At 32.7% G+C, this 23400-nt stretch overlaps 1 protein-coding gene across 3 annotated transcripts in view; it reads right to left on the bottom strand.

Annotated features, from left to right (window-relative positions):
• The window catches only part of NBEA (neurobeachin), a 372004-nt gene that overhangs the window by 193454 nt on the left and 155150 nt on the right, over nucleotides 1-23400 (bottom strand). For all 3 annotated transcript variants that reach the window (XM_083361881.1, XM_083361879.1, XM_083361880.1), the window contains 3 exons: nucleotides 22912-22973; nucleotides 14105-14169; nucleotides 7828-7936 (listed from right to left, as the gene is read on the bottom strand). In XM_083361881.1, the coding sequence (XP_083218007.1) occupies nucleotides 7828-7936; nucleotides 14105-14169; nucleotides 22912-22973 (236 nt within the window). The remainder of the gene's footprint in view (nucleotides 1-7827; nucleotides 7937-14104; nucleotides 14170-22911; nucleotides 22974-23400) is intronic.

Raw genomic sequence — 23400 nt, 5'->3', positions numbered from 1 at the left:
TTTTAGAAAATGAAAATCCAGAATTTTTTTTGCTGCATATGAAGAGCAGTAGCTCTGACAGAGAAATAATATGGTACCTAGATCTCATTCATGAAAAATTCATGCTTCCTTAAAACTGATTCTTCATTTTTATTACATGCTAACCTTATCTTCTGTCTCATATTTTTGTATCAAAATTTAGAAAGTGTCTACTAGATTGCTGAAAATTAAGGCAAAATTATGACATATGTAATATTTCAATGAAAATCTGGATGGAATCAGTGTATTAGATCCTTTGCTTCTAAATCCATTAAGCAATATGATCCTTACAGATGCTAACATTACCTCCCCTTACTGCTTTTTAAAGTTATCTGCTTCATCTTTAATTCTTAAAGAACTCTGATTAGTGAATTTATTTTTAATAAGAAGTTACCCTGTTGTGAATTCTCAGCCTTTACCTTTATTTTTAAAAATGCCTCTGGGTCTTATATAGGCTCCATAGGCATTCTTAGAAAATAAAATGGTGTATGAAACCTGACCAGAAAAAAAAGAGATGAAGATAAGTTAGGATAGGTGACAAAGAAAAACATCAAATTGGCTTCTGTATTTTGTATCTATCTATATCTATCATAGCAATCATTTTGTAAATAGGTAAGTTGTTACATAGGAATTATTTGTGAAAGCAACAATCACACATTTAAAACATTACCTATTCTTGCAAATATTACATTAATGTATATGGCACAAAGTAGACTTGAAAAATATTGCAAAAGAAACAGTACAGATTAAATCTTTGCTAATATATTCATAGAAGTTTAAATTGCCTAAAATCTACCACCACAACCTAATGTAAAAATGGCTTTTTCTTCTTCTTTTTTAATCCCATTTATATCCCGCCCTTCTCCGAAAACTCAGGGCAGCTTAATCTAGTTTCCACCTGAAGGTCTATTAACTCTGTTCAAACTAACATTTATTATTTCTAAAAATAGTTTTCACTGTGTTCAGTCTAACTAGATCTCCTGAGGCATACTGTTGTGTCCGGTGGTGCCCAGGAATTCCCGCCGGCTGGATTAGCCAATCACGAGGCTGTGCCGTTGTGTACAGAACACATACAATATAAACATTAGAAGACAAATAATACAAATCTGAAAAAGTAAAACAGACACATTGAAAATAAAAACTTTTTTAAATTTTCAATGCTGATCAGCTTCTGCACTTTCTACTTTCAACAAGAAAGCCCTTAAAATCTTCCTTCCATTGTGCTAGCTGCATATCTGAGGTTATTCTTCCAGAAATTATAATCCCAGTTTTTATATCTTTTATTTGAGCATTTTTCATGACATATTCTACAGATAAATTAAATGGATAAGGTTAGGATAAGGTTATCTAATTTAGAAACACTTCGTGGCTCCACATTCCATTTGAGCTATTATTTCCTGGTCTTCATAATAATTTTTCAATACACCCATATTTTAAAGAAATACAGTAATTACAATTGGACTACATTGTCAGATGCTATGTATGATCAACAAAGCAAAAACATAGGTAGTTCTTCACTTACAACAGTTCATCTGGTGACCATCTGAAGTTCCATCACTGCAAAAAAGCAACTTATGACCATTTTTCACACTTACAACCGTTGCAGTATCCCCATTGCCATGTGATCAAAATTTGGATGCTTGGCAACTGGTTCACATTTATGATGGTTGCAGTGTCCAGGATCATGTGATCACCTTTTGTGACATTCTGACAAGCAAAGCGTCAATGGGGAAGACAGATTCACTTGACAACCATGTTACTAGCTTAACAATTGTAGTAATTCATTTAAGAACTGTGGCAAGAAAGGTCATAGAGCCTTGATGGAGCAGTGGGCTGATGCCTCCTTAAGTAACACCAGCTGCCTGCAATTAGTGCAGGTTCGCATCCCACCAGGCTCAAGGTTGACTCAGCCTTCCATCCTTCCGAGGTAGGTAAAATGAGGACCCAGATTGTTGGGGGCAATAAGCTGACTTTGTAATAATGCCGCTTGGGGTGTGTGTGAAAGCCCTAACAAGCAGGCATATACATAGAATGAAGGCTACTGCTAAGCTTGTAAGCCGCCCTGAGTCTTCGGAGAAGGGCGGGATATAAATGTAATAAAAATAAATAAATAAATAAATAAATAAAAATAAAATGGGGCAAAATACACTTAACAACTGTCTCACTTAGCAACATAAATGTTGGGCTCAGTTGTGGTCATAAATCAAGGACTACCTGTACTTGGGGTTTTTTTTGAACTTCTTTGCCTTTCCTATAACTTCTAAATGTTAGCAATATCCATGTCTCTTTTGAATCAAGCTTATACATCTATCAGTTCATGTTCCCAATATTGTTAAAGTCTGGAATTCACATCTGAATTATTATGTTACTAATATGTAAAATAAGTGCATTTAATCAGTAGTTTGAGCATTCTTTAGTCTTGACCACATATTGGAATTAGAATATAAATAGATCTTGGCCACAGCTGTGATTATTTTTGTACCTGTTTATCAATCATGTGTAGCAGTTTAACTGTACCATCCTGTTAGACTTTTAAGCAGTTGTACTAGTATTTCATCAATTACTGCAGCTTTGTGGATAACATTGATACGAATTAACATTATAATGTATAGAGTTGCAAAAAGGGTGAACAAATTGTATTGTAGGTGACAGAAGTAAATCTTGATATAATTTAAAAGATATTTTGCCATTCAATTTCAAATCTATAGAATAATGAATTGTACTCAATAGACATGTGATAATTTGAGGGGGGAAATGGGGGCATAAAGGAAGACACAGTAAAAAGAAAAGGCATTATTGTCAGCATATGACTCTTTTGAGAATGCGTCTCAAAGTATTCCCCATCTGTTTGATATCATTTGGGACTGTATTCATAATAATTTGGAGTTTATTTCATTGTCTAATATGAAAAGGCATAAAAACTGCATGTACGCATAATGTAAAATCATTGCACATTTCTCCATCAGGATAGGCATATATTTTAATTAAATGTATTTTAAGACCATAGACATTAAGGGGTTAATTAATTTTTCAATTTACCTATTTGTAGAAAGAAACACCAATTAGTACAATAATATTGTTCAGTAATGAGGATAATATTTCATCAGCTTATTGGACAGTTAAATCAAATTTTCATTTTTCATTCTGAGCAATTATAGAAGTTAACAGAATGAATGGATATTAACTGTGAAATAGGCTTTTTAGAAAAAAAATGGACTAATGATGAAATAAAGTTTTCTTATCCTTCTTATATTAAAGAAGAATTACATATTGTTTCACTGTTTTGAAATACGAGAGGGGGAACAGGATATTCTAATGATGACAATGGGCAAGCAGCTCTGAATCTATGCTATTTTATTTTATTTTATCTTTCAACTTGCTATTTTAATTTTTATATTGATATTTCTTTATATTTATGTTTATATTTCTAATTACAACTATTGCAGCATCCCTGCAATCATGTGGTCAAAATTCTGCAGATCACAATTCTATACTGAGGCTGGGCTTTTGTGTTGCGAAGGAAAAAAAATAGCCAAAAGCAGGCTCAGAGCCATGGTGCCCCCAAAAGATCATTTGTTCCACGCTTCTGAATCGGGCTTTCTGGTGCCCCATAGTTCTTTTGACTTTTTTTGTTTTTTTTGCAACACAGCCTCAGCAGAGCACAGCACAGCACAGCAGCCAAGCCAGTAATGCCTCAGCAGCAGCAGAAGCAAGAAGACAAAACAAAATCAACAGAGCAGCAGCGATCTTGGAGTGCAAGGTGGTAAGGCAACTGCGGATGAGACAGGACTGAGGCAGTTGCAGCTTCCCTGGGCATAGCAAACAGTCCCAGAGTCTCATGAATCTGGGGTTCCTTACTGCCTCATAAGGAAGGGTAGAGGGCAGTGAAAAGAGCAGAGATAAGGGGAGATAGGCAGGTGGGGGGAGTTGGAGATAGTTCTCTTTCCTTACTGAGGCTTTTGCTGGGATGGACCAAGAATGGTTTGGATTGGGAGTCGCTTAACAACTCATGATTCTCAGTTAACAACAGCTTTGCGATGGAAATTCCCATTCCAGTTGTGGCCTTTGAAATGGGATCTACAGGCAGAAATGAAAAGTTTACAGCTTGCAGATCTTTCTTCTTTCCTGGTAGAGGAGAACCTCCTTCCTAAGAAGGCTGCTGTTTGTTCAGCAGCTGCACTGCTTGTGCAACAAGCAGGCAACATGATATTAATAAATGCAATTTATAATTCAATCTTTTCACTTTACCAAAGGAGCACAGCATACCACAGCAGCACTGAATCTATATTAAGGCTTATGAACAACTACTTTCCAGTAGCCAGATAGGACCGTTCATTTCCTTTACTCCTCTTGAAAGGGTCCAATCTAAATTCCTAAGGACTATATTCTAGGTAGCTCTTGTGTTCCAAATGTAGTTTTCAAGAGGGAGATGTTCATGTCCTGCCTTGGCCATGAAAGCCAACTGATTGACCTTGAACCTCTCTCTCTATCTCTCAGGCCAACCCACCTTACAGGTTTTTGTGGGAAAAATAGGAGAAGGAAGGTACACTGGATGTTTGCCACCTTGAGATATTTGTAAAAATAATAATAAAGGCAGGATATTTTTATATATATATCTATATATATCTATATATATCTATATATATATATATATATATATATATATATATATATATATATATATATATATATTAGATAGATAGATAGATAGATATAGATATATATAGATATATATAGATATATATAGATATATATAGGAGATATATAGGAGATATATAGATATATATAGGATATATATATATAGGATATATATATATATATATAGGATATACATATATAGGATATATATATAGGATGTACATATATAGGATATACATATATAGGATATATATATATATATATATATATATATATATATATATATATATATATATATATATATATATATATATATATATATATATAGTCATGGTGGTGCAGTGGTTAGAATGCAATATTACAGGCTAATTATGTCGACTGCCAGAAGTTCAATCCTGACTGGATCAAGGTTGAGTCAGCCTTCCATCTTTCGGAGGTTGGTAAAATGAGGACCCAGATTGTTGGGGAAAATATGCTGACAGTGTAAACCACTTAGAAAAGACTGTAAAGCATTATGAAGTGGTATATAAGTCTAAGTGCTATTGCTATATACTGTAGTTATACCATATAAACTGTTTTCAAATACTGAAGAGCACTAACTTTAGCATGGTTTGATGCTTTCCCACAGCAGTTTTGGAGGGTCAACATAAAAGAGTCCACTATCAACTGAGACTGTGTGCCTGTGGAGAAGAGGCTGTGGAAACTACGGCTCATGTTCTGCTATACAGGACTCTCTATAAGGACTCAAGGATCTGCCTTATAATTTCTAACCTGGTAAAACACCCAGAGAATTCTGATCTTTTTTATGTGCTATTGTTATCAGATCAGTAAAATTCAATCATCTTGAACATAGCTAAATTTTGCTAGTAAAATTATTTAGACTTCTATAATCCACTCACAAACCTACCAATTTTAACATTTTATCTTGCTTTCTTTTTAATGCAGGCATATCAAACTCGTGATGTCATGTGATATTGCACAATGTATCGTGACTTTTTCCCCATTGCCGGCAATGGGGTGGGCACGGTTTTGGCGTGACACATACAGCCTGCGAGCCGGCAGTTTGACATGCCTGTTTTAATGTGTTTTTGTTTGCAATACTGATCAGTGATCATAATAAAGGTGTTCATTCATTCTTTTAATTAAACTCCTGTAACTTTAGACAGCAATTCATAAATCGTTAACAAACTCACACTTTTCCATGTGTGCCAAGATATTTAAGAATTCTGCTTTCAACAGACACTTTTCTGTGGAGTAGTTTTTTGTTTTGTTTTTTTGAGGTCAAGGGATTGTGATGAGTGATTCGAAAGATTTGGTATTCATATACTGAAATTCTATTTTTAATTTTATAAAAAGCTATTTTTATTTGTTATGCAATAGTAATACTTTTAAAAGTTTAAGGACTTAGATTTTTAAAGAAATCCAAGGTTCAGAAATGTCTTTGTTTGCTCACTAGAAAATTGGCTTAAGATTTCCCCTTAAGGGAATTTGGTTAATATTCTAAATTGTGTTTGCTAACTGAAGCTGGAATCTAATTGAATATTCTCATTTTGTCTACGTTTCTGACAGATCTTATTCTGCAATAAATTCTTCAAAGGGCAGATAACTCAATCTTCTACTGTCATCTTAAGTTTACTGCAGAATGCTCTGATAAATATCAAATGTTATTTACCACTGAAGCTGTATGAAACTTCAGTGTGACATACACTTAATTGCAAATGTGATCTTTAAAATTTAAAGTCAAAATATTTAGAATATGTTTGGTAAGATTCTATGTTTGGAAGGCTGTGTGTGTGTGTGTGTGTGTGTGTGTGTGTGTGTGCACAAATAATATATACATATACATACATGAATAAAATGTAAGTCAAAGATCTGTTTTTAATTTGTGCCAAAAAAATAAAAGTAGCAAGATTGTCTGTCATATTAAAGGATTGCCCATGAAGTCTAATTGACGTTGTTTAGTTATTGATAGCATTGTAGCCAAATAATATTCTTGCTATGCCCTTGCTGAATATACTGCTCCTTGTTGTTCATGTCCTAAGCAGTAGATAGTGAAATACTGGAAGTGTCCAATATCAATTTCAATTTGCTAGTGTCTAAGATATCAACGTTTATTCAATTCATTTCACCTTTTACTATGTTGAACTTTCTCAAGTTTATGCTTATATTTCATGTTCCCACTGTAATTCTATCATTACAGCTTTGGGTTTTCTTTTCCTGCATGAACCTCAGCAACTAGACATCTGGAAGACTTTAAACTAGCCACATCATAAACACCATTATATTCCAAAAGATCCTCAGCTTTTTTTCAGTAGTAAGCTATTTTATTAATGCGGTTTTCTTGGTAAAATATAGGAGCAGTTTATCACTGCATTTTCATGCATTGTATAAAATGATTCATTTTCTGTATCTTCCACCTCTGGTATTCTCCTATAAAACTGGTGCCCAATTTAGATGTGTACTTGCCTGAAGCAGGCAGCTAGGATGATCGTCATACCTTGTAGGACTCTGCTGAGAGTATGTAAGTATGTATGTGTACACACACACACACACACACACACACACACACACACACACACACGATCAGACAAACACTGTTGAGTGTATGTATTCTCAGTATATACTCCTGGAATTCTCTGCTCATCCTTCCCAATAAAAAAGTTCTATTCTTGCCTTAGCCATGAAAAACTAGCTGAGTGACTTTGGGCCAGCCACTTTCTCACAATCCAAGTTATCTCCCAGAGTTGTTGTTGTGGGGAGAATAGGAGAAGGAAGGCATGTTGGATATGTTCACCACTTTGAGTTACTTGTAAAAATAATAATGACAGGATGCAAATAAATAAATAAAACCTTTACCACCATCAAAATAACACAGCAGAAATTTCAGACAATCCTAAGAACAAATTTTAAATTTAAACTGTAATGGAACTGGTAATCCACATCAACAATACCAGAACAATACTGTAACATTTAAAAATGTAAATAAAGAAAATTCTAAATATAATACTATTTATTTCTATAGAGTTTAAATGAATATGTGCTATTTCTATTAAAAATGAATATAGATTTTGAATGACAATAATCTAAGTTTTCCTTTCTAAATATATTTCTCAGATGGTGTCAAGTTAGGTGAAAACAGAAATTCAGGGTTTTAACAACTGTGAGGCTTACCTCAAATTCTGCATGTTTGTGTACGTCTTCAGCTCTTTGTCTGTTCAAAATAAACTCTGCCTCATTTGCAACTCTTACAATGTGATCCTTCATTGCATGACATAATAACCTAGAGGAAAAAGTGAATTGATCTCAGACATGATACAATTTTATTAAAGAATGATGGACATTGCATTAATCACCAATCCATTTGCTTACATTAAGAGAAAAATAATGTATTATTTGCTTTGTCAAAACAACTTGTTCTGAAGCAATTTTTATCCACATTCATCCTAATGGCCTAATAAAGTTTATAAGGTTTTTTTTGCCATTTTTAATTCAAGAAAGCAACCAATGTACCCTGGGCTTGTAAAATAGCATGCAGCAGTGAAAATGGCCCATTAGTGTATTGCTTGACCCTGGTCAAGATCTCTCCCCTCCCCCAATTTTACTTTTTAGGATAATATCGATATAAAGAATATAAAAAATAGCATATGGTAAAGCCAAGCTTCTGCCTGAAAATAAACTGCATTATCAGCAATGCATTTGGGTTCTACTGAGATCCAAGCAACATTTTTAGATGTTGGCTGGCTGAAATCCAGTACTTTTCTAAGTGGCCACATCAGTCGTGATAACCATTATGTGAGAGTGCCCAAAAGACAATCCCAGTAACCCCAAAGACCACTGCTTTACTTTCCTAACTTAAATCCAGGCTCATTAGTGACAAATTGAGCTGTAAAAACTTTGTGAAAAGTCCACATACATAAAAAGCATAATCTAATCAACAAATGATTATTCTTTATTTTTTTAAACGAACTATTACTTGGTTGATATATACGAGTTAATATTACAGTATGTCTGATCTAACTGAATGCAATAAACATGTTATTACAGGTTTCAGCAGATTTTAAACAGTAACTCTTTTAGAGGTCTTATTTTTATATTGCTCCTTAAAATGCAAACAGTTTTGGAAATTCTTCTTTATAGATTAACAAAATGTTCTCTACTTGGCAGTTTCTTCTTCATAAGTTATACTGACTATTACAATGAATCATATCAGCTCCTAATGGCCTGTTTCTGACTTCTCAGAAAGGCAAATCACTCTGTTGCATATTTTTTTCATCAAGAAAGGATGTCAAATATGTTACTATCAAATTAGTTTTGACACATGAACTGTAAGGTGTCTTCCAGAAATCTTTACAATAAAATACCTAGTCTTTAATGAATTTGATGATGTGGAAGAATACTTACATCCCAATCATTTAATACAGTTTTGCAGACAGATTGAACTGATGATTTATTAATTATTTTCTTTAAAAAGAGGTTGCCAAAATCACGCTGAATGTTTAAGAGATGGAGTGCCAAAGTGGGTGCACTTATTATATCACATTATATCACTTAAATATCATATATGTGACCAATTGGGGTCTTCTTTCTTTTTTTTAAAATGTAAGCTAGATAAGATTCACTTTATTTTCGCTAACTATGGAACTTCTAAGTTTCAGTTTATGCAGTCATTTTCATGTCATGCATTTCTAACTAAAAAGCAAAACAAAACAAAAAATAAAACAAAAAGAGGATCCTAGATTTTCTGTAATTTTAATTTTTAGAGGGATTCAAAAATCACAAATAGAATTTCAAAGGTTGTATGTGACTTCAGGGATAGATTTCCCATCATTACTTTATAATGACATTTCAATCTGAGTGGCAGAAGGAAGGCAATGAACTTCTGTAGACAGATTCTATACAAGAGTCATATAAAGCATACTTGGTAGTCTTCCATATGTCTAATACAGTCTATATAGTCCAATTAACTATTTACTTATTATACAGATATATATGCCATCCAACTCACAATGATTCTGGGCAGCTAAAGTGATCAAATGTGAAAAAGACCTTCACAGAATCACTGTGAATTTCAAACCCAGCCGCGCAAAGAAATTTAGTACCAGGAACCTAGTTTCCTTCCTTAATCAAGCTGTTTGAGGTTATCTTCAGATGGAAAAAATAAAAAAATAAAAGAACTGATTCTAAGTGTGAGGCTTGCAGTTTAAAAAGTAATTTCTCACTAAACATATGAATGTTCTTTCTGGAAAAGGAATGAATGAATGCTTTTAAATCTTAATTGAATTTGTGCAGTTTTCTGAATACCTGAGGTGTGATAAGCATGTCTTCAAGAATGACTTTATTCTTAGTCATGTGCTAATTCAGTCAAATAGTGTATTTCTCAGGTTCTAGGTTAATCAAGCTAAGCTAGCTTTGAATATTTATATTTTTTTTATTTACCACATATCATTCTTTTATTATGTATTTTTGTTCTAGTGGGCTAAAGCCAATTAAGTCATGATCCAGAGTTTGTTTTATTTTTTGTGACTTTTAGACTTATGTAACTACAATCTGCCAAGGCCCGCAAATGCACATTCACCCGTCTACTGTTTGGGTAATCTTATAAACTTAACCAAGCAGAATGAAGTGAAGAAAGAAACTGCTGTTCTTCCTATCAAACTTTCCAAAGAAACCTGTAGATATTATATACTTAGATATCGAAGTCCCAAATCACTGTATTTATAGTAGTGTTGGTAGTTTCAGAAAGATAAAATTCCTGTAAACCAGACAGAATAGTTTTTTTGATGTTTCCCAGACGGAGCCAAAGTGCTAAATTTCCCAGTTATTTTCAAAATGATAAGCTTCTGTGTATCTTGTGGTGTTACAGTCATCCATTTGAGATATTTTTTTTATTATATTGTAACTTAAATTGAATTTACCTGTGCTCTCCAACTACTTTCTAGATTAGCCCAACTGGGTATTTAGGAAAGGCAATCTTTTGATCTCTCTCTTAGGTCTGAAGGGAGGATATCTGTCATGACATCTTTTTATGTCTCCTTTTTACTTAGCATCTATTCTTTATTTTATGTTTTGAATTGGATTACTCTTTGACCATCTAAAATAATTTGATTTGTTGTATTTATTCCACAAAGAAATTATCTAAATTTGTTCTGCATTTTACCTGTGTTAACTGGTATTCAATTCACCCGAACATATTTTTGGCAGCATTTAAAAATTATTGTATAAATTAGGATGTTTAAAACCTGGTAACCAGAACAGGGAAACTAAGTCCCAAATAATGCTGACAGAATTTCTACTTTAAAATGCAACAACAATTTTGGCTATACATACTTGCAATTCTTTCCATGGACATTATAGCTCAGACAATTTCATCAGGTATGAATATTTTCAATTTTCTTTTTTGTCTTCTACAAATGCCAGGTGATTGCTGCTGCTGTTTCTGCTTCATTTTTTAGCTACTGCCTCAAAAATGAATGCTTTGCTTGAACTCAAGAGCATAAGGAAAGGTACTACTTTTTGCTGATGAGAAAACACAGAGCAATTCCAATCCGGTACAGTGAAAGAAATTGTCTATGTTGTTTCAATTTCAAATAAAGCACTGCAGAGGCAGAAAAAGGCCAGTTTAATATGGAAGGTTAAAAAAAAGATAAATGCCAAGAATACAGATACCACAGATCAGCCATTCCCCTTTCAGTCAAAGAGTACTCTCTCCTTTGCAAGATGGAACAGGCAGGTCTTCAGAGCTTTCCTGAATTTATCCTGCTCAACAAATTACACATTACCTACTTGGCCTCTCACTCACTTCCCAGCTGTTCCTCCAGTTCTTATCAGGGACAGAGATATCCCAAAAAACCAAAAATATTGAAATCTAGCCCTGGCTTTCGTTTAGGCTCTCCCTCTCCCCAAAGTCTAAACTTGGTGACATCCCAGAGCTCTGAGTAAGGATCACTGAATTTTGAGAAACTTCCATTTGTGTAGGACTGCATTGCAAGTAGTCCTTTACATTCTAACCATCCATACTGATTAGCATTACTTATCCGTTCATAAAAGCCTTAAGTTGTGAAACTACACATCTTGCTCATACTCTCACACAGAAAGATTTAGATATGTGTTTTGGGTCAATGTGACGTCTGGTGACTACCAAGACAAATTCTTACAGTTTTCTTGGCAAGGCTTTTTCAGAACTGGTTTGCCATTGCCCCTTTCCTAAGGCTGGGACTTGAATACCCAATTTCTAGCCTGATGCCTTAATAATTGAACCAAACTGGCTCTCACGATACACGGCAGTACCATTTTGAAACTGAAGATAGAGAGCAATTTTAAAATGGTATTGAGATTTGCATTAAAGAAAATGCATTGTGCATGCTGAACTTTGGAGACAAGTAAAACAGCTGTTTTTAGGCTAGCCATAGAAGTGATTTCATATTTAATTGTAAGTTTTAACCATCTATTTATTTCTGGCACTCTTTATAATGACTTTGAATTTAATTGTATTCATATTTACTTATTTATTTAAAAAGATTTGTATAGCTGCCCACCTTTCATTAATTTTATTGAACACGCTGCTGAGAGTTGTGTTTTAATCTGGGTATTCTGTTTAATAAATTCTTTTTTTAAGAATCATCATGAATTATGGAATTTCTTTCAGTATTTTAAAAAGAAAAATGTAGTCCTCTAATTCTCAAATTCTTTTGCACTGTTCTTCAATCCACAATTTAAAATTCAGTCATAATTGTATAGTAATTATAAGCAATTTTACAATCCATTAAGCTTGTTTTGTTTTAATTATAAAGCTCCTTTGTTAGATTCCTATAAATGATCTGCTTTATAATTTCAGGCTGTTCAAGGGAGCACTTTAATTCAAGTACACATTCATCAACTGTTTATGTCCTGTTAATTGTTGACAACAGCACAATTGCATTCTCTAGCTATGATTGATGAATAGTATTCCAACTTCACCTATTAAGAAGCATAATATTTATAATAATTTGCTTTTTGTAGAGTAAAATAAATTTAGGATAGAAGGAAGCATGCATGTTAACAATGTACTGTACATAAGCAAGTGAGATATGTATTTCTAGATATCTATAGAGATATATAGATATAGATGATATATGCAGTAGTTATAAATATATATATAGTGTATGTAGAAAAATCAGCAAAAGAAAGAATATTATTGCTGTAATTACTGCTTGGTCAAAAGAACACTATTAGCATTTTAAAGAAGGAATACAAAACTGAGATTTGTTCAGTGCATATAAAATTGTAATCAAGTTTTCTAACATATATTGTATGGTCAGATAAATATCTGTATAACAAATGTTAGAAAGCTTTACATTTTAGGAACAAGAAAAACAGATTTCTTTTTTGATTAATGTACATTCTGCTCTGATGTCCAAATATTCTTAATCATATTAACCTCAGTTGCAGCTGCTGATGTCTACCACAAATATTACTACTTAAAACATATAGATATTAGCACAAGAAAGCTGTATTACATCTTCATTCAAAAATCAAATTAAAACATTTGCACAAAAAGATTATTCATATTTCCTCACAATTAAAATAAAATAAATGCATATCTGTTTCTAGTGAATTGTGCAGGAATATTACTAAATATACTATCAGAAAGACGGTTATAAATTAACATATTTCTAGCATATTGTTTCATGAATTTGAATCTTATCATTTTATAATTACAAATACCATTTTAACAGTTACAGAAAGTAGAAAGTTTTTAGAAATTCTCAAAACATCTGCTACCATTTGTTTCACTTCTACATATGATGCAAATAATATATAAGTGTAACAAATAAACAAAAATGCTGCAGATAATTACTAACATTTAAATAATTCTTATTAAGCTTAAAAAGGATAATTTTACTTTTTCCTTAATAATAGCAGCAACACTAAACTTATTATGTTGACAGTATAATTGTCACAGTCTAACTAATAGAACTAAACTGCATCCAGAATGTTAACTCTTTCCATAATACCATAGCACACATAAAATTTCAATCTGATGTTAAAATACCTGAAAATAGCATTGGGAATTATGATAAAAATAGCACTTCCTCCTTACTGCATAAAAACACTATGAACAGAATGCTCCAAAGCAGATGGAGTGACAGATGGATTAGAGATTGGGTTACTGAGATTCTGTCTGAAAAAAAAAAGCTGTGTTGCCCTTGTAATATGATGTGCAGTTCTCAGATAAAACTTATAACTATTACATACTATAGGTATTCTAAAAAAATTAACATAAGAGTTCATTGTTTCTATATTTCATGTACAAACAAGTTGAGTATTTTTATGCCAAACATCTCTACTGTAAACCTGTTTAATTAAAATATTTCATTCTCTGGTATTTGTGTAGCAGATGGTGAAGGTATTATTTCTAATGGAATTAAATGCAAAATGACTACTGGTTCAAAGATATTGAATTAATTACCTTCCTTCATTGATGAGCTCAATAAAAGCAAGTCCAGCATTCTTCTGAATAGAATTTTGCCATTCCTAAAGGAGAGGAGGGGGAAAAAACCACATTTTAGAAAGTGGCAATTCTTCTGAAAATGTAACTATTTTTATTAATTTAAAATATTCAGAACTTTGATTTACATTATTTTTTTCTAGCCACTATAGTTTATTGAAATGTAATGCAGTAATGTGCATTATTCAAGGGCATCAGATATTTAAATCCAAAATAATAGACACACTTGTGAAGTTTTCTTTTGATTATAAATACAAAACTTTGCTGCTGAATTTTCAAATAATAAAATTTTAAACCATACATTTTATAAATATTTTAGAAAATAAATACATTCTTTATGTTTGAATAGTTCAGTTTTGCATGAAATTCTAAAAATGATAAAATTACACTCTACTCAGTTTCCATAACCAGGCTTGACAGTAGATGGTGATCCTTTAAAAATTTAATCTCTTCGTCAGAACTTGATTAGCCTTCGTAGAAGACTGTCAAATAAGATTTATTTATAGACTTTAATACTGACAAAGGCAGGACTTATATGTATAACTACGATCCAATATTTAAACTCTAAGCTTTGTCTTCCTGCCATCTTGATTTGATGAATATTTTGCTGGTTTCTTGCTGGCTTTGCAAAGCAAAGGAGAAATATCTAAATATAGGTTCTCTTTAAGAAACATATTTTTCTCCCTAACTGCTTTCCTTTCTTACAACAGTTTACAAGAAAACAATAACATATAGGGTAATTTGAATTATAGTTTAGTGCTATGAATTATTCTCTAGTGCAGCCAGTAGAGGTTGGCAAGCTAGTCATCTCATTTGATCCCAACAAAGAGATGCCATATAGTTGGTACAAATAAGCCAACTAATCATACTCAAATTTAATCTAAATTTAAGCTGAGGATTCAGATAAACCATAAATTGTGTTTAATTTAAAAATGGAATTGGAATGTTCTGGTTTTCTTTTTATAACCCCTGAGAGAAACGCATGAGAGTGGAACACATAAGTCAGCTTGGATTATTTATAAACCAGCTCATACAATTGTAGATATTGACATGACATTGTAAATCCTTCTAAATAGCAAGGATATGACAATAATTGCTCTTTACGTAGCTCTTTTTTAATGAAGAGGTTAAAAACCCTTAAGACAATTGGTATTTCCAGTCTTCTGAAGGTTTAATCTAGAAAACTAGCCATAATATGGGTTTTTCTAACTGTATTTTTATTAAAAGTATTTCAACAGATTTTGGGCATATTATGAAAAACATTAGAGCAATGTGATAATCTCAAATTCCTAAGGCAGAACATACAAAAGAGGATGTATTTCTTTCTGTTGAATTTAAAAACAAACAAACAAAAAAGAATCTCAGGCTGTCTCAACACCAACTCCAAGACTTATTTCTGTTTGCAGAGATGGAATGATTTACTATACGATGGGCTAGCTAGAGAATATACCATTGGATTCGGGAAGAGGTAGTATTTGATTCCATGTATTTAACTAATCTGCTAACCTCTAATGACATTCCCAAAATATTTAAAATATGTCATTTACAACTATTTTCTTTTCCCCACATCATCACTTAAAACACAATAGGGAACAAGATACTAATAGATCAGGAGCCAGTTCCATCATTGCAATTCCTCTTGACAGATAGGTTTATGTGAGCTCTGGCCTCATGAATAGCAGCTCCTTATCTAGGTTATTAGCACAATAAATATGTCAAAATAATTTCATGGTCATAAATATAGTCCAAGGTTAGAACCAAAAGCAAGTTCACTGACAGTGTCCAAAGAACAAGTAAACAGGGAAGTCCAAATGCAAGTCACACTCAAATGTCACAAGAATTACAAATCCCACTTCTATGGAACCAGCTAGCCAAAAGTTAAGAGGAATCAAGAAAATAATAGACCAGAAGTCTGGGGAAGAAAAGAAGATATATTTTCAACAGTTCATACCTGATCTGCTATAGCCAGATTGTCTTAAGGTACTTTTTACAAGGACTTTTTTGAGGATTTTTTTGTCCTTTGAAAATGTTTTGCTTCTCCAGGAACCTTTTCCTATTTCTCTCTCCCTTGTCCTAAAGACTTATTGATATGCCATAATCTTGATGGATCATGCACAATATTCCTGGCCAATGATAAAGCTATTCAGGCCACTACTTTTTGGGCCTCAAATGCTATATAATGTTACATAAATCCTTTTAAATTCCTTCTGTGTTTTAATTTTTATATTTTTCATGTAGTTATTGAAAGTTTTCCTTTTTTAGATTATTACACTAATTTTAAATATTATATTTCTCTTTTTTTAAGGTAAGATACTTTGAATTCAGAAAATTAATAAATAAATAAATAATCTGTCTCTCCCTATTTTACCCCCATTTAATGGTATTCTTGAGGTCTAGATATGGTAGACTTCTTGTCTGGATAGGGATGATGGAATCTGTTGCAAATTCAGCATAGCTGGGATCTGTAAGTATTGCATACAGCTCTTGGGATGCCCAGTGTGGTTATTGGTTTCATCTCTGGACAATTCTTGAAATACCATGATGGGGGGAAAAATGGGGGGGAGTTGAATTATTCAGCATGCAATTCATTAAACTCTGTATTTGGTTCAAATGTCAATTAATAGTTGCATTGCTTAAAATAATAAAAATGATGCCTCAGGTTTGGACAAATCAATAGCCTGCTGCCAATTTCACAATTAGCTGATGTTTCTAAGACAGTTATATACCATGCCTCACAATAATCTAATCCAGATGCATGAAGCATAATGATTAGGTCATCCCTTATCAGAGAAAAATCACAGCTAGCATAACAATACAAGCTATCATAAAGCATTCTCTTCTTCTATCACTTACACCATATTGGGGTATTAAGGAGTAACGCTATAAACAAGAAGTCAAGCTTCAGCTCTGAAGCTCTCTTGAATATAGATGGCATGAGAAAATGATTTATGTCAGTTGTGTACCTTTATAACTATATGGAACAACTTTATAAATCTGTTATTAGTTTGGGGACAGGAATTATTTATTTTTAATTTAATTATGATAACCTTGAATATTTTTTTCAAAACCATATTAAACCAGCAACTGTCTCAAATTAACTCAATATATTATGGAGTCAATATATCAATATATTAAAGTTACTATCCAAACAGCTTATTGTGTGTATTTCTTTCAAGTATTACCCTCAGCTTTAAAATAAGGGTTCAAAAATATAATATAGTAGAATTATTTTACATTCATTTCTTGTGAATCTCATAGTAATTCCTATCTATTAATATTTTGATTAGAAATCAAACTTCATAAACCCCAAAATAACATTTCAAGGGTGATCTTATATTTAAAATATATATGAAAGTAAACTTATTCTAACATTGGAACTGTAATTTTTCTCCTTTAGTGTTGTTTCTTTATTAAAAAATCTCACTGAATATAAATGTTCTGTTACCACAGCAAGAAAGTGCCTTTTTGTTAATCAGAAGAACAGGTATAAAATGTTGTATATCTATTTTAGCATCTCCAAACAGAATCACTCTATACTTTAAGCCCGATACCTCCTTTATTTCTGTCACTAATGGGTCTAATAGAGGAAAAATGTTTTATTTTAATGTTTTTATTTTCAATGGAAAGATGAAGACCCATTTGAAATAGCATGATTGTATTTGAATATATTACTACTCTTAACAGGAAAATTTTACAACAATCTGGAAATACTTAGAATCTATTGTGGTTCTTAAAGCAAAGACAAAAATATTAATGAATATCAAATATGCTTTTAAAAAAGGAAAACCATACTTTGGGTGAAATGTCTTGGTTTATTTGAGGAATCTGCTACAAAACAATGTCACAGCTGTGACATATAAAACTAGACTATAGCAAACAAAGACTAGTTACTAAAGGACAGATCTTGTCCAAATCACCATCTTAATCCCACCCACCCCTGAAAATTAACCCAATTCAAGTGTATTAAGTACATTGTTATTTATTATAAATTTTCTAAGGACATTGCAGACCAAATCAATCTAAGTATAATCTCAGCCTCATATTTGGGAAATGCAGAGTGTTAATACACGTGAAAGAAAGCTATTGTAAAAGGACAATAGTAATCAAAATATAAAAAGAAAAGTGGTTTCTCAGTGTCGAATAATGCAGTATCCCTCCCTACAGGAGTTCCTGTAAAGCTTAAAGCAAATTTTTCACAAAGACATAATTCCTCTGGGGACAGTCTTGATTGCATATCCTTCAGAGTCTAAAAACCTGCCCATATGAACTGAATTATCCATGACATGTACCTTCAGACGTTTGTAATGTGATATTTCATGTAAATTTAGACCATACCTTAGACATGAGCCGCTGGCAATGTTAAGTTTACTCAGGAGCTCAGATAAGTAAAAAAAATTGACATCCTTGCTAATCTGTAGTCGTTAACATGGAATTTCCAAATAAAGAGCATAAAAGCATCTAATTTGCTGTAGCAAATGAAAAGAAAACAAACTTTGCATTTCCCTTTCCTTTTCAGTGTCTACTATTACCCTACTTTATATAAATAAACCCCTTCAAAAGCCTTCTCAATCATCTATCTTTTTGAAGATACATTTATCTTCAAAACAGACTGCTAACACAGATTGCAAAGTGCAATTAATTTTGAAAAAAAAATCAAAATCTCAAACATTGTATTGCCAGTATTACCAGGTTTGGGGTGAGGGGAGAATAACACCATGAACTGTAGGCATTATGTTTCTCTACCAACGAAAGGTTTTTTTTTTCTTACACAGGAAATTTCCATCAATGGAAACAGAGGTGATATTTTGCTTATCTTTCTTTATCCCCACAATACTTAGGCTTCCAAATGTCCCAAGATGTTTGGAGGAACTTTAGTTATAGGGAGAAGGTACAAAAGTTAGGGAGCTGGCAAAAATAAATTCTTTTACTGAATGTAGTGATCAAAAAGGCTTTAGTCAATAGGATAAAGCTTCAATCCACAGGAAAAACTCACTGAATGAAGTTCATAAGATTAAAAATATGTAAAAAAAGTTAAAACCTCAATGAAATGTTTTAGTATGGAATCTAATGTTAGAAAAATATCAGGTTTTTGAAGCCTCTAGCTTTATTTTACTCTTATTTTAAATAGTTATTATTAGTTACTACTATTACTTTTATGGTTGGGTTATACTGTTCTTCTAAAATATTTCTATAGGCAGCCAAAAAAGCTAATACAATCCTTGACTGTATAAATAGAGGCACAGAATCAAAATCACGTGAAGTATTAGTACCACTTTATAAATCCTTAGTAAGACCACACCTGGAATACTGCATCCAGTTTTGGTCACCACATTACAAAAAAATATGAGACTTTGGAAAAAGAGCAAAGAAGAGCAACTAAGATGCTTAAGAGCCTGGAGACAAAAATATATAAAGAATAGTTGCAGGAATTGGGTATGGTCAGTCTAGAGAAAAGAAGGACTACGGGTGACATGATAGCATTATTCCAGTATTTGAGAGGCTGCCACAAAGAAGAGGGGTTCAATCTATTCTCCAAAGTACCAGAAGGCAAGACAAGAAACAATGGATAGAAACTAATCAAGGAGAGAAGCAACCTGGCATTAAGGAGAAACTTCTTAACAGTGAGAACAATTAACCAGTGGAACAGCTTGCTTTCAGATGTTGTAGGTGCTTCACCACTGGAGGCTTTTAAGAAAAGACTGGATAGCCACCTATCTGAAATGGTATAGGGTCTTCTGCTTGAGCAGGAGGTTGGACTAGAAGACCTCCAAGGTCCCTTCCAGCTCTATTCTGATTGAAGCTAGCCATTATTTAGTGACCACAATTGGGACTGGCAACTTGGTTATGATAGGCTGCTCAAAATAATCAGTGTGGGAGCAAGGGATAGCATCTCTGTAATATCTGCAAGTCCAATAGGGATATATTGCCTCTTTTCTGCAAAAGAATCTGTCTAAATTGCAGATTGAGCATTATTCATACAGCTGGCTACATTTCAATTTACATGTATGTCTTTTGCAGTTCATCCCTAAGTAGTTTTCTGTTCCACTATATATTTACTTTTTTACCTTTAAAAGCAAAACATTTTAAGAACCTCCTTTCCTGTCCACAGAATGAAATAATGCAGGGGTTATTTTTCTACCAGCTACTGTCATTCTAAACAAGTAGCCTATTTCCCAGGTAGACTGCCACCAACTGAAAAAAAATTGGATTAGATTATGTCCAAGCTATGTTCCAAATACCCTTGGCCTCTAGGATAAGAAGGACAGGATGTTGGAAGAGAATCATCTTGGCTCTCTATATCCCAACTTGAAGTGCAGCCATAAAAAGATTGTATGATACGGTTTCATATTTCATGAACAATACAATCATTAGAAAAATGTAATGAGCTCTCTCTCTCTCTCTCTCTCTTTGTGTGTGTGTGTGTGTGTGTGTGTGTGTGTGTGTGTGTGTGTGAATGTGAGAGTTCTACTAGATGTATACTGCTTCTATCATGAATATTTTATGTATTGGAAAAGACATTTTTAAAAAATATTGTTGCAACATATATGCATCAACTTACATAACAACTCTTTCTTGTTATATGTTTAATCAATTAACAATTCCTTCTTCAGCTGTCAATTCTTAACTTTTATTTTTAAGTTCTATAAAATAGCTAAGCATTTTATGTCCTTATTAGAAATCAGTTGAATCTTCCTCCTCTTAACAAGATAATTCATAAATATCATTTGAAACACTTTGGATTTCCTCTTCACAAAGTGTAACACCTTAAATCAGGGGTGTCAAACTGCTGGCCCGCAGGCCAATTGCATCATACAGAGGCCGCACCCATCCCAGCTCCGGTAATGCAAAAAAAGTCATGATACATCACTACACGTCATGTGACATAGTGGGTTTGACACCAGTGCCTTAAATAAACTATTCTCATGATTGTGGGACAGCTATGGAAGCTAATGAGGTGAACTTGGGAAAAAGACACAACTATTTTAATATATTGAGGAAAATTGCTTCCCTTGCATTTTTGCAGAATTACTCTAAGTACTATCTGGAGGTCAAATCTGAAGCACTGTACAGTTCTATGGTAGACTCCAAACAGTTCTAGATCTTAAAAAAAAATTGAACATTTTATTTTGTGAAATTACAAAAAAAAAACCTGATCCGATATTTGGGGGCTGAAGTAAAGTGAAAGTTTATTATAAGCCCATCTAACGCTGCCTTTAAAATAATGTATTTAGTTGGAATATATATAAATATTATCTAAATATACATTCCAGGATAACATTTCAAGTTTAAAAACAATTGGTTTGTTTATTGCACAAATTCTATATAAGGATGAAAGGGAAGGTGAAAAAGCAAAGAAGCTTGAATTTCTCACTTTTCCCACAATCAATATTTGAGGCACATTACATCTCTAGAGTCCTTAATGGCAGGAATTCCTGGAGCCAGCAAATGAGTAATGTTAAACCTATGATTAGATGATGAGACCATCAAAACACACTAAGCTGTAATGCAGCATTCCACTCTGTGAGCTGCAGTTAAAACAAGGAGCAGAGAAGAATATATTGTATTAGTCCAGTTTAAGCATCTGCCTATGAACAGCTTCAGTGTTCAGAATTCAGTGGACTTAAATATTTGGGACTTTCTTGAACCAAGGATTTAATTATTATGTAACAAGTTTTAAAAGTTTTTTTTTTGCAAGAAAAGTTTTGAAACTCAACCACAATGAACATTCCAAATACAGAATCTTTTATTTAGTGTCCTCCCCTCTTTTTTGGGGTGTGTGTATGTGTTTTGAAGAATCAGTTTGTGGATCATCAAAATGTGAGTAAGCAAAGTATATTTCAGTTATGAGACTTAATTCTAATTTATGACAGCATTGCATATTTTAACATCTGCAAATATAATTTTATTATTAAAATATGGCTCTACATTTTAATAGCAAGCATACTGCTCTTGTAAATTTGCCATATTTACAGGAATAATCACTTTAAATATTATTTTATATCAGGTTTACTTAAGCGAATACAAAGAAGTGTGAAAAGAAGTAACTTTATTCAAAAGCAGATATTAGATTATTTGCAAAAAAATAATATACCAGATTAAAATGACAGCTGATCCTTCAATTCAGAATAATTCTTACCTTTTGATTATTATCTATTAGAATAAAAACAAAGCCACATCTCCAGATTTATACTTTAAATGGTTATTTTTCCTGAACATGTGTGATGCCTGTCCTACAGCAATTGTCCCAATGAGTCCCAAACATGTACATTATTTGTATTCATGCGCATATCTGCAATGCGTTTTAATCATATGCTTCCAATTGTCTATTATGTGATACATTGCTATTTATCAATATCAAAGTTTTCAGATCTCATGCCTTATATTAACTGACTTTTACAGGCAATATTGTCAAAAAGAAATACAAACCAAATAATTAAACAAATTGCTCATAATTGCTAATAAATTGCTGACATGAATTTTCTGTTGTTGAAATCAGTTATTATAATTCATTTAATTATGTATTATTTTGTTAAGGTTTTATCAATCGGATATCACATTGAGGTCATATTCAATGCTTATTTAAACAGAAAAATAAAGGTGTTGTTATAATGGAGTTTATAACACCATTTCAGTTGCTCTATGAGCTCTATAACAGTATCAAATAATTACTTTTTCAATATACAGGTGGAAATGCATGCATCCAATAATTGTGTTTCTCCAAAGAAAAAAACAAAAGTAGTATTTGTAAAAACTAGGAATCACCTTACTTGTGAACAAAGAAGCATAACAAGTTCAACCACTGAGGTGCTTGATTTCATGCAAACCAGTCCTGTAAAAAAGTGAAAACAAAACACTAATTAGAAGTTGCAATGTTAAATTGCATTTTTTTTCTCAAATAAGTTACATAGGTTAGATCCTGTAACATTTCAGTAGGACATATCTAGCAAAGACTGCTCAGAATAATCTCCAATTATCTTAAATCAGAAACCATTTGTGACCCAATTATATGGGTTTTCCACTGAACAGTAAAGTCAACCTTATATTATATAAAATACAGAAAGGGCCACAAATTGCCACAAAAAGAATTCTGTACATTTCAGAAATATGAAGCCATGCTATTTGCTCAATTTGACACACACACACACAGAGAAGAATAGATTATTTCTATATTGATTGATTGAATATCACGTGTTGTTCTTTTATTTGAAGATTCTAGTATATAATGGAAGCTGAACTCTAGAACCAAAGCAAACTTC

Source organism: Vipera ursinii (assembly GCF_947247035.1).
Source record: "Vipera ursinii genome assembly, chromosome: 4".
Lineage (NCBI taxonomy): Eukaryota > Metazoa > Chordata > Lepidosauria > Squamata > Viperidae > Vipera > Vipera ursinii.
Note: the sequence above shows the minus strand (reverse complement) of the source record. Positions and strands in the feature narration are given on the sequence as shown.